This window comes from Petaurus breviceps, unplaced genomic scaffold, assembly GCF_028583685.1.
Source record: "Petaurus breviceps papuanus isolate PSGF00001 unplaced genomic scaffold, PetGlider_PUasm1.0 38, whole genome shotgun sequence".
Lineage (NCBI taxonomy): Eukaryota > Metazoa > Chordata > Mammalia > Diprotodontia > Petauridae > Petaurus > Petaurus breviceps.
Genome location: NW_027186304.1, coordinates 62132056 through 62145132, shown reverse-complemented (window position 1 = coordinate 62145132; position 13077 = coordinate 62132056). Strand labels below are relative to the sequence as shown.

General features: G+C 35.3%; 1 protein-coding gene across 1 annotated transcript in view; it reads right to left on the bottom strand.

The window, feature by feature from the left end:
* The window catches only part of RGS20 (regulator of G protein signaling 20), a 79132-nt gene that overhangs the window by 10531 nt on the left and 55524 nt on the right, over window positions 1-13077 (bottom strand). Inside the window, exon 3 of the mRNA XM_069099942.1 lies at window positions 2739-2825. Within this exon, the coding sequence (XP_068956043.1) occupies window positions 2739-2825 (87 nt within the window). The remainder of the gene's footprint in view (window positions 1-2738; window positions 2826-13077) is intronic.

The following is a 13077-nucleotide window of genomic DNA, read 5'->3' as shown; positions in this document are numbered from 1 at the left end:
TGTTAAAACTTTAAAAATGATAGGAATAAGTGGAGCTTCCCTTAAATTGATAAACATTATCTACCTAAAACAAAAAGCTAGCATTTTTTGTAGATATCATTTCTAGTAGTAATAGTGGTAATGGACATCCTTTCCATTTGAGATTAGGGGTAAAGCAAGGAAGTCCATTACCACTGTTACTACTAAAAGTGCTATCTGTAGCACTAAGAGAAGCAAACTATGTTGAAGGAATAAGCATAAGCAAAGAGGAACCAAAATTATTACTTCTTGTAGATGATGTGATGATTTATTTAGTGAATACCAGAAAATCAACTAAAACACTAATTAAAACTATAAACAACCTCATCAAAGTTTCAGGATATAAAATAAACTCTAAAAAATCATCAGCATTTCTGATATTACCCCAAAACCTAGCAAGAAGAGATAGAAAAAGGGGCAGCCAGGTGGCGCAGTGAATAGAGCATTGGCCCTGGAGTCAGGAGGACCTGAGTTCAAATTTTACCTCAGACATTTAACATTTAACTAGCCATATGACCTTGGACAAATCACTTAATCCCAATTGCCCTGCCCTCCCCCCTCCAAAAAGAAAAAGGAAAAAAAATAAGAGATAGAAAAAGTGAAATTCCATTACTACAGAAAGTGTAAAATATTTTGGAATCTACCTGCCAAGATACACACAGGAACTATATGAACAAAACTGCAAAACTACAAAAGATAGTTTTAAATAATTGAAGAGATATAATTGCTTATGGTAGGGCTGAGATACTGTAACAAAAAATAATACTAATTAAATTAATTTGTTTATTCAGTGTCATACCATACCAACCAAACTACTATAAAGCATTAATTTATAGAGCTAGAAAAAAATGATAAAATTTATCTGGAGGGAATTAATAAAAAAAGTGAGGAGTGGAGCCTGACAGTACCAGAACTCAGACCATAATAGAAAACAATAATCATTAAAACAATTTGGTAATGGGGTGAGAAATAGAGAGATTGATTAGTGGAACAGATTAAGAATTAATAATATATAGTAGTCAATGAGCACAGTAGCCTGTTTGATAAACCCAAATGTCCCAGCTTTGGGACAAGACCTCATTATTTGACAAAGACATTTGGGAAAACTGGAGAGTAGTTTGGCAAAATTTAGGTACTAATATTTCACACTGTGTATCAAGACAAGCTCCAAATAGGTTACAAAATTTAGAAATAAAGGATGACATCATGAATAAAATAGAGGAGCATGGAGAAATTATCTGACAGATTTATGGATAGAGGAAGGGTTCATGACCAACCAAAAGATAGAAGGGCTCACATGAGATGAAAAGGACAATTTTGATTACATAAACTTAAACTGTCTTTGCACAAACAAAACAATATAGCTAGAATTAGAAGAGAAGTTGGAAATTGGAGGAGGGGGAGATCTTTGCAAAAAGTTTCCCTAATATTGAGTAAGAGCACCAGCCCCAGAGTTGGGATGACCTGGGATCGAATCCAGGCTCAGATACTTAGCACCCACCCAGAAACACCTGGCCGTGTAACCTTGAGCAAGTTACTTAACCCCAATTGCTTAAAAAAAAAAAGTTTCCCTAATAAAGATTTCATTTCTAAGATATATAAGGAATTGAACCAAATTTATAAAAATAAAATCCATTCCCTAATTGTTAAATGGTCAAAGGATATAAATAGGTGGTCTTCAGAGGAAGAAATTTGGATTTCAAATTTCCAAATTTGGATTTCCAAATTATCAGTAGTCATATGAAAAAAATATTCTAAATCACTAATAATGAGAGAAATGCACATTAAAACTATTCTTGAGGTACAACCTCACATCCTTCAGATTGGCAAAGTTGACAAAAAGGAAAATGACAAATTCGGAGTTGCTATTGGATAATAGAAATATTAATGTACTCTTGGTGGAACCATGAAGCAGTCCAACCATTGTGGAAAGCAATTTGGAACTATGCCCCCAAAGCTATTAAACTGTGCAAACCCTTTGACCCATCAATACCAACTATGTCTATACTTTGTCTAATAGTATATCTTTACATCAAAGAAATTAAAGGAAGAGGGAAAGGACTGATATGTACAAAAATATTTGTAACAACTCTTTTCATGGTGAATCGGAAACTGAAGATCCATCAATTGGTGAATGACTGAACAAGTTATGGTATAAATATGTGATAAAGTACTATTGTGCTGTAAGAAATAAAAAAGTGGATGGTGACAGATAAACCTGAGAAGACTTTTATGAAGTGATGCAAAGTGAAATGAGCAGAACCAAGAGAAACAATGTATACAATAATAACAATATAAAGAAAAACAGCTTTTAAAAAACTTTGGAATTTTGACCAACACAGTGGAACCAACCACAGTTCTAGAAGACTCATGATAAAATGTACTGTCTACCCGAAGATAGAGAAGTGATGGACTCAGAGCGTAGACTGAAGTATTTTTCTTTTGGTTTGGGCATGGCTAATGCAGGAATTTGTTTTGCTGAGGTATAAATATTTGTAACAGGTTTTGTTTTTCTTGCTTTCTCAGTTGATTAGGGAGACAGTGATGGGGGTGGGGGGTTAGGGAGGAGAGAATTTGTAACTGAAAATAAACTAAAATTGAATTTTAAAACTTAAGTAAAAAAGGAGTAATATAAATTCTCATTTTTGAATGCCATGAATCAGACCCTTGTGAGTATTTCTGGCACTGTAGAACATCCTATCTAAATGTTAGATTTTTACCTTTCTTCACAGGTTGGAAGTCCTTCTGTTCTGAGTTCATAGGAAGCCCTCCTTGCTCTTTCATCTTCTTGATTCCTAACAGTAAGACTGTAAGGAACAACATGTTCACAAGTCAGATTCAGATAAACCTATAATCATATAATTATCTTTAATACTAACTATAAGAATTTCAAGTGTCTAAGCAGAATTCCCCCATCTTAAAAAAAATGACCTCGATTTTTCTTTCTTCACGCAGACTAGATTAAAATGTTAACCCAGCATTAAAAAAATGTACAACCTTAATAACACTGTAAAGATAAACTAATTATAACTTTACATTCACATTGTTGTAGTCATTGTGTATATTGTTTTTTTTTTTTTAAGAGGCAGGTAGGTGGCATAATGGATGGAGTACTGGGCCTGGAATCCAGAAGACCTGAGCTCAAATTCAGCTGTTTTTTTAAATCAGGAGCTAGGTAACTCAGGGAGATAATGCTGGGCCTGGAGTCAGGAAGACCTGAGTTCAAAAATCTGGCTTCAGATGCTGTTGTGAGGGTTAAATGAAGTATTTGTTCCATTTTTAAATATGACTATTGATAGTTTTGATGTCTTCCTCTGAAAACTGACTGTTCATATCCTTTGACCATTCAACAATTAAGGAATAGATTTTATTCTTACAAATTTGACTTACCTGGACTACAAATTTGTTCCCGACCCACAGTAGATGATATTTAAATGTTAGCTATTATTACAACAATAAAACAATAATTTCCCTGGTTCTACTTCACTTTGCATCAGTTCATATACTGTCTGTCTTCCTAGGCTTTTCTGTATTCATCATATTCATTACTTCTAACATATAGGAATATTTCATTACATTCACAAACCAAATTCTTTAGCTATTCCTCAGTTAATGGATATATACTTTGTTTCTAGCTCTTAGGTACTACAAAAAGTTCTCTTATAAATATTTTGGAGAATATGGGATCTTTCTTTTCATCGTCCTCTTTGCAGAATATGCTTAGAAAAAAGATTTCTACATCAAAGGTATGGACAATTTTGTCACTTTTTAAACCCAATTCCAAATTGTCTTCCAGAATGGCTGAAAAACCACCAAAAGTACATTGACATATTTTTCTTTCTATAACATTCCAGCATTATCATTCTTGCCAATTTGCTGTGCATAAGCAGAGACTTCAGAGTTGTGTAATTATAAACTATAGTAGGCACTTAATTTTTTTCCATCATAAAAACAAAAGTGGTTAGCATAGTATCTGGCACATGGTAAGTGCTTAATAAATGCTTTTTGCTTGACTGACTAAAAATATATTGGCCAGAAAGTGAAAACTAAAGGATTATCAGTTGCACAGTGAATTTTCACTCTATAGCCTGAACCCAGAAGCAGCAATTTATGATTTACAAGCTTAGCATAGCTTCCAGTTTCTTTAGCATCTCTTTCACAGATGGTTTTCTGAAGTATAGTTTGTTAAATCAATAAGAATTAGTTTTTGATTTATACCACTGTGCTAGGCACTTTAGGCTTAAAAAAAAAATCGAAGACATTCCTTACCCTTGAGGAATGTTCAATCTAAGCTAAAAAGAAAAAAAAAACAACTTCAGACAAAAGAAAAACAAAACAAAACAAAAAAACTGTGCTAGATTGTATCGTATGGTCTATAAGTACTAAAACCATTCATGTATCCTTTTATCCCTGTATTCTGTTTTCATTTTTACAGGGTCACAATCCTAATATCTTTGAGGATATATGTATATATGCCTGGTATATGACTGTGTTTCAACTTTCCCCTTCCGTAATTTTAGTAGATATGTCCCATGGCATTTCTTGAAATACGTGGACAGAAAGTGACCTGCCATGGTCACACAGCTAATACGTTGCAGAGCAGGATTTGAATCCAGATCTTTCTTACTCCAAGTTCAGAACTGTATCCCACTGCTTAGTATTGCCTCTAATTCAGTCAGTGTGTTGTTGCTTACTTATGCATAATTCAGAAATGAACCTTGTTAACTGATTATATTTTTATTTCACCCTACTATTATTAATCTTATGGAGTACTGAAAATGATTCCAACCTGTTTTTGCCATATTTAATTGAGAAATGTCGCACTTGTTACAGAACTGACCTAGAAGATCTTTGTGTCATTTTGACAAAGTTGTTTCATGTATATGCTACAGTATGCCAATTCTGTTCTTATTAAAATGCAAGAATTCTTGACTTTTTGTTCTTACATAACCAGAGTAAAGAGATTTTTCTGAGATAGTGGCAGATAAAAGGAAAGGTATAAAGGCACCTGGCTGACTGGTATTATGCTTTCTTTAGCATCAATATTTCATGACTTCTTCCTGGCCTTCTTTTTCACAGTAGGATATAAAGCTGCTCAGCGGGTTAAAACAAAAAGAAAAAGTAGAGGAAAAAATGGTAGGGAGTGATACAGAATTCCAAAAGGTTTGAATCACAACTATATAATTTTATAATAAATGTAGCATTTAAGCATTGGAATTATCTTTCCATGCAGTTGTTTATAAGAGTACCCTATATTAAGCAAAGTTCATTAATGCAGCATGTCTGCATGAGGAAACAGAGATTGTATTTTGTTCTTGATCTTTACTTGTAAGTCTATTTAATGTTTATATGGGAAAAAGAAACTGGAGAGTAGAGAGGCAAAATGCAACGACATCAACATATGGTTTAAGAGGTGTGACTGGTCTAGTGACACATTCTCCGACGTGACAAATATTTCAGTAAATTTCAAGTCCTAGACTTTCAACAAACAATATTCTCTTGGTTGAGGACTGAGGGGCTGAGAATTAGTAAAGAGAAGGGAGAAGAGAAAGAGCGAGTTTAAGAACAATAGGGTAAAATTTGAAATCACCAGAACCTCAAGAAGTCTCAGACTCATGTTTGTAACATATGCTAACACTTCTTTTTTTATTATTAACTTATTTATTTTTAGTTTTCAACAATCACTTCCATAAGCTTTAAATTTTCTCCCTCTTCTTCCCCCCTCCTTCCCCAAGATGGCTTGCAATCTGATATGGCTCCACACATACATTCCTATTAAACACATTTTCACATTAGTGAACACTTTTCATAGAAAAATTATAGCTAATGGGAAAAACCATGAGAAAGAAAAAAAAATAAAACAAAATGAAAAAGGAAATAATCTGCTTAGTTCTGCATTCCAACTCCATAGTTCTTTCTCTGGATGTGACTGGCATTTTCCATAATGTATTCTTTGAAATTTTTTTAGGTCCTTGCATTGCTGAGAAGGGCTAAGTCTTTCAAAATCTCTCCTCACACATTGTGGCTGTTATTGTGTACAGTGTTCTCCTGGTTCTGCTCCCCTCACTCAGTTCATATAAGTCTTTCCAGGTTTCTTTGAAGACCGCCTGTTCATCATTTCTTATAGCACAATAGTATTCCATTACATTCATATACCACAACTTGTTTAGCCATCCCCCAAGTGATGGACATCCCCTGGATTTCCAGTTCTTGGCCATCACTAAAAGACCTGCTGTAAATATTTTGGTACATGTGGGTCCTTTTCCCATTTTTATGATCTCACCAGATACAGCCCTAGAAACAGTATTTCTGGGAAAAAGTGTATGCACATTTTTATAGCCCTTTGGGCATAGTTCCAGATTGCTCTCCAGAATGGTTGGATCATCTCACAGCTCCACAAGCAATGAATTAGTGTTCCAATATTCCCATATCATCTCCAATATTTATCATTTTTCTGTTTTGCCATGTTATATGCTAACACTTCTTGTCTTCCTTTTTTCCTTCTTCCTTATACTACCTTAAATGTTGCCAGGTTCAATCCTATAAATTCCCTTCCCTCTAGCCATCTCTTCCTACTCAAATCATTGTTTCCCTTCTAAAGATGATGAAATTCCTTTAGAGAATAACTTTTGGAAACAGATATACCCAACAAATAAGAAAGTTTTCATTGAAACCAAACACTTAAATTCCCATAATGTCAGAACAATACTTTTCCTTGCAAAGTAGTTCTGCTGTTACTAAGACAATGTTTTTTTACAGCTTAGTTCTAAAGAACATGTTGATAAATCATATGGCTTTCACCATTAAAATAGCTTCACACATAACTATTTTACTATTCTGCTATTGTTTATATTGGCATAGAGTTAAATTTGTTAATCAGACTCCTTTCTGATATCAGTTTAGTAGCTTGGATCTCAAACAAAAATGTGGCCCAGGGGAAAGGTACACCTGGATTATGGGAAGGAAAATTACTTGAGATTATCATAGAGTTGCTAGAGAATTGTTTGTTGATGATTGTGTGTATGTGTGTGTGTGTGTGTGTGTGTGTGTGTGTGTGTACACACTCTCAGGTGCATACACACCTGCATACAGGCCTTCTTAGAAATGATGACATATGTGCATGGGTAAATTATTGTTTGTTTCTTTGGGGCCTAAGGAGAAATATCTCAGAAAGAGGTTGTTGTGTTAGAGTGAATGAATTCTTCATTTACTAGAGTTTGAGTATATATAACCCCAGTACCTGCTTTGAGCTAGGTAATAGAGAAAAGCTAAGAATGAGTCTACACCAGAGAACAAAATGATAGATTTAATAATCATCTGCAAGGGTCACTTGGTCTTCCAGTGCAAAAAAAAAATTAATTAAGTTGCCTACTATGTTTAAGTTACTGTGCTAAGCCTTCTGAAAGCTCCTGGGGCATGTTAGGGAGATCAGTGGGATTCATGGCAATATTAATTGTAGTGAACAATAGCACTTCAAAGTTGTTACTACCTTTGATTATGGGGAAGATTCTAGTAGTCTAGAACTTCCTATAGCAAATTGTCTTTCCTAGCAGACAGGCCCTCTGACTGAATGTACCTGTTACAAAGGAGGGCTTTATTTATTTTCTAGCAATGAACAAGAAAGCAGTAGTATTCTCCATGGATAGCACCATCCACCACCTGGCAAATAAATAATCTTTTAATACAGGATTTTTAAAAATGGGCTTCATCCAGGTGGCTAGGGGGCACAGTGAGTAAGAGCAATGGCCCTGGAGTTGGGAGGACCCGGGATCGGTTCCGGCCTCAGATACTTAACACCCACACAAAAAAACTGGCCATGTAACCTTGGGCAAGTTACTTAACCCCAAGTGCTTTAAAAAAAATGGGCTTCATCATATTTCTCCTTATATATGAAAGTTTGGGATTGTATATCTTGGTTGGAAACCTATTTTTTTTTCATAATTTTTCCTTGCTAAGAACTTTGTTATATTTAAAAGAAGGTTCCTCCATAAATCAAGACCATTATGGGACATTTAATTTCAGTCATTTTGTTTTGTTTCATATTTTATGGTATCCTGAGACAGTTCTTCTTGGAAAATGATTGAATCTGAAAATTAAAGAATTGTCCTTCTTAAAGCCTGGACTGAATTCCCAGACCTTGAAATTGGCATAGATATGGAATTAGGGTTAAATCAAATCAGATTTTTAACTTTTTTAGCTGAGTTATTTTGAAATTCAAGTGAGTAAACTAAACACTTTACTCTTTTCAATATGTAATTGTGCATGAAACATTGAATTGACCTGAATAGCTGGTAAAATAGGGATTTTCTTAATTCAGATTCTTTAAGAATTCATATAGTTTTGTCTGAAGATCAGTTGATGCAACAGGGTATGTTTGAGCTGGAGAAGCAAAGGCTTAAGGGTAACATAACTGCATTCAAGTATTTGAAGGGCTGTCATGAGGAAGGATCAGATGTGTTCTGCTTGGCCTGAGTCCAGAAGTAGGGGAGAAATTTTAAAAAGCAAATTTAGGCTTGATATAAGGAAAGCTTCCATAACTGTCTAGAATTAAAGCTGCCCAGAAATAGAATTGACTATATTGAGAAGTAATGGGCTCCCCTCAGTGAAGATATTCAAAGAGAGGCTTGGCAGGTATATTGTAGAATGGATGCCTTTTCAGGTATGTGACTGCAGTTCTTTATAACCTAAATGGCACTTAGTATCACCATTTCCAACCTTGAGATTCTGTGATTCTAAACAAAGAAGTTTTTATTGACTTAACAATGACAAAGAGTCTTGATTTCTATTCCTGAGGAATGAGTGCCTACCTGTCATCAGATTTTTGATTGTTCAACAGTAGGATTGGTCAAACAAACAAAAATAATCCTGTGCATCTTATGTTCCCAATACGTTTATTTATTCTTGAAGAGACTATTGAAGAGTTGCAAATTTGACTTAAAACTGGTTTAAATTATTAAGGTATTTCCACCATACAAATGCATGTGTGTACCCATGTGTGTGTATATATGTATACAGACATACGCACACACATATGTTAATATAAATGTGTATTTGTATATATACAAACATCTCTGTGTATGTATGTATGTGTATATGTATACAGCTTCCTGACAATCCTATTTCCTCTGTACTTTTGCTGGGCAGTAGTAAATAATAAAGCCAACAAATTGTGCTAGTGTAAGGGAATGTACAGCAATCTTTCTCAACCTTGTCATTCTCCTTAAATACCCAACTACACACCCATGCTTCACATTTAAAGCAGGTGACAATCTGTGTCATTGAGATAATTAAGACTCTCCACCAAATGCTCCCTCAACTCTTTTATTCCTTGAAACTTCCCAGCATTGTTGCCTCTGTTCACAGAAGAAAAGGATAAGAAGAGATATCCCTACTACTTGCTAAAGCTAATTCCTCTAACTGTGCCCTTGATTCCAATCCCCACTGACTCCTCTAGGACCTTGAACCAACAGTCATTCCTGCTCATGCATGTTTAATCACGTCCTCTACGGGCTCTCCCCCAATTTCATAAAATAATCTTAGATTGCCCTCATCTTTAAAAAAAAAAAACCACCAGAAAGAAAACAAAACATCCCTTGATCCTTCGGTTCCCATCTAGCTATTATGTCATCTTTTTCTCTTCACTACTAAATTTCTTGCAAAGTACCCTGATCTCCATAGCCCCTTGTCCTCACCACCCACTCTCTTCTTTCTGACTCTTTTGTATAGGATAGTGGGGAAAGAGGCTAGAGGCAGTAGGAACACTTAAAAGGTTTGCAACTAGATTGTGTCTGTGGCAATTAAATGGAAGGGGTGGATTTGAGAAATACTGCTGAGAACGAAACAGAACTGGGTGACAGATATGTAGGTGGCAAAGGAGGGAAGAGAGAACAATGATTGGTTTGGGTCTCATTAAAAGACAGTGAGGGTGTGTACAAAGAGGAAGGCTACATTTAAGATAGAGGAAAAAGAAAATCACTGAATTATTCAATTCAACAAATATTTATTAAGCAACCATTATATACAGAGCATTGTACTAGGTAATGGGGCAAGGGCTGGTGGTGAGAATATATGAATATAAATAAGACAAGATCCCCAAAAGGTCTTCCTTATTATAAGGAGTGTTACAAAAAGTAAAATGCCAAAGTTAAATATTTTATACATCTAAATAGGATTTGCTGTGTCTCTAATGTCTTCTGGTATGTATGGCTCATGTGGTTATTAAAAATTTAGTTATTCTCCCTTTGTAAGGACAGTATTCCACTTGGCATGCCCTGAAACCTCAATGGATCTATGACCTCATTAGCACAATTCTCCCTTCTATTGGGGCATATCACAGCCCAACCTTGCTTTCTCAACCTGTGTGGTTATTGTCTATGTCTTCCCATAGATTATTCTCTTATAGATCTTCTGTAGACAAGAAACTAAATGTATTTGAATATTCCTCCAGGTCTTTTTATGTTTTGTAGGTACTAGTGCAGCACTTGGGCCAACCCAACTGTTATCATTTCTTCCTGCAACATGCTGGCCTGCCTTTTCCATTCATACATTTCCACAGTGTTCTCTGTCTCTCTAGCTCTCTGTTTTTCTCTCTGTCTGCCTCTGTCTCTCTCCTTCCATCTCTCTCTCTATATATATATTTGTCTTATGCCATTTCTTACTTGTGCCCACAATATGTATATAGTCTCCTTTAGTAGGCTATGCCTCTTATTTTTGGAAATTATTATAATCCAAGATTTGCAACCATACAAATACCACTGGGAAAACATAAATACAAAAAATATGCATTTTTGCACTGAGGGTCTGCTTTGGCTCATTGCGAGCACTGGGCAGTTTCTCATCCTGCAGTTCCTTCTGCTCTCTTTCTATCCAATTCTGGGCCCCATTCAATTCTGTTAAACAAACATTTATCAAGTACCAATATTAGACAGTCACAGTGTAAAGACACAAATGAAAAACTGACTCTAGAACTGATATTCTATTGGAGGGATATGATGCTTACCGGTATAGAAGTGTAAGATAATTTGAGGCAGGAGAAAATACTTTGAAACAGTGGTTGGTGATGAGATAGTTGGACAGGTTAGGGAAGTCTGAGGAGGAGGCTGCATTTGAGTTTAGCTATGAAGAAAGGTAATGGTTCTGAGAGACAACAGTGAGAAGAAGTACATGGCAAACAGCTCACTTGGGCAATAGCCAAGAAATGAGATATGAAACACTTAATTCCGGGCAGTGTAAATGGGTCAGTTTAGGTCCAATGTGTAAAAGAGAATAATGCAAAGTAAATGTGGAAAGGTAGACTGGAATCAGATTATGAAAAGCTTTAAATGACAAGCTGAGGAATTTCTATTTTATTCTAGAGATAATAGGGAACCAATGAGTATCCTTCAGTAAGGAATGATATGTTTAGACATGTGTCTGTCCCAGATATATATATTCTGATGGACTCACTTCTTTACTATGTCTGTAATATGGACAATAGGCATTTTTCATCACTTGTTATTTCATGTATGGATTTTCCAATAGATCTCCTTTAAGTATCATGAATCTCATTGAAGAAGCCCTGTAATCTGCTGTACAATCAGCACAATATAATCTGTAAACAAGAGAATTGGGAGGGCCTTACCTTTAAAGAATTCCTCTTTTATTGGGACTCCACATTTGTTATATTTGGTGAGCATACAGTTATTTGTTTTATATTTTGTTTTAAATTAATAATGAGAAAATTGTTATTTTTTGTTCCATTCATCAAGGAGTATAATCTTAACACATGCAAGCTTGGAAGAGAACCTTCAGGGTTATATTATGTGCATTTCTGGGAGTATCTTGCTTGTATGTATATAGCTGCTCATACATTGTCTCCCCCACTAGAATGTGTGCTCCTTGAGGGAAGGGATCGGTTTTTCTCTTCTTTGTAGCCCAACTAGTTAGCACAGTGCCTGGCCTATAGTAAGTGCTTGTTAATTGACAGAGACAGACTGTGTCTAATCAGCAAATAATAAACACAAGCAGTATCTTGTATTCTCTGCATCTTTCAGCCTTTTGTGTAATTCAAAAGATGTGCTTTATGGAGAATCACTTGCAAATGGCTTCCCTTCTAATATTTTTATCAAAAGCACCTTTGAGAACATTCTTATGAGGAGATTCTAACAATAAGAGTAATAGGCATAAGGGTTGTTAGTTATGGGTGCCTTGTTGGGGTTGCATCATTCTTTTTTTTTATTCTTTTGATATTTTTCCTTCCTGGGAATACGCAAAATGATCCCAAATGCTTTAAAATTGTGTTTTCCACAACATAAGTTACCTTTGTGGTAGCTGATCTGGTCAAGTCTTTCTTCTCGATCTTGTTTTATAAGTCCTAATTTGACTTTTTTGTATAATTCATCAGGGATTAGGGTGTTAGGGTCCAAATGCTGTACTTCCTCAGACTGTATCTTGTGAAAAGACATATAGAATCACAAAATTTCAGAGCTGAAAGGGAACTCAATAGCCATCTGATTCGACTCATACCTCCAAATTCCCAGTTCAGCATCTGACAAGTAGCCATTTGCCTCTGTCGTTGAGGATGAAAAAAAGTTATAAAAATATTGACATTTTTTTTCTGTTTTTCTGATTATATTCCTGCCAGTTTATTATATTAATGCTTTTTTGGGAAGACACAAAAGATTATTGAATCATAAACTTAAAACTGGAAGGGACCTTAAAGACTATTAAATCTAACTCCACTTTCTTCTTTCTTCCTCTCCCCCCATTTTATAGATGAGGAAATGGGCTAAGATAAAGATTACTTTACCTACCTAGGATAACACATGTAGTGAATATCTGAGGCAAGATCGGAATTCAAGTTTTCTTGTCTCCAAACCTCTTTTACCCTGCCACCTAGCTTATCTGAAAGCAAACCCTGAAGATGCCAAGGATTGAATTCTGAGGTTTTATACATGCAAACCATGTAATCTACTACGGAACGGTATCTCCATGTCCTAGTTTAGCTTTGTATCATGTTAAGCTTTCTAAAAACTTGTTTACATTCTACTGCCTTGCATTGTTTTATGGGAAAATACTACT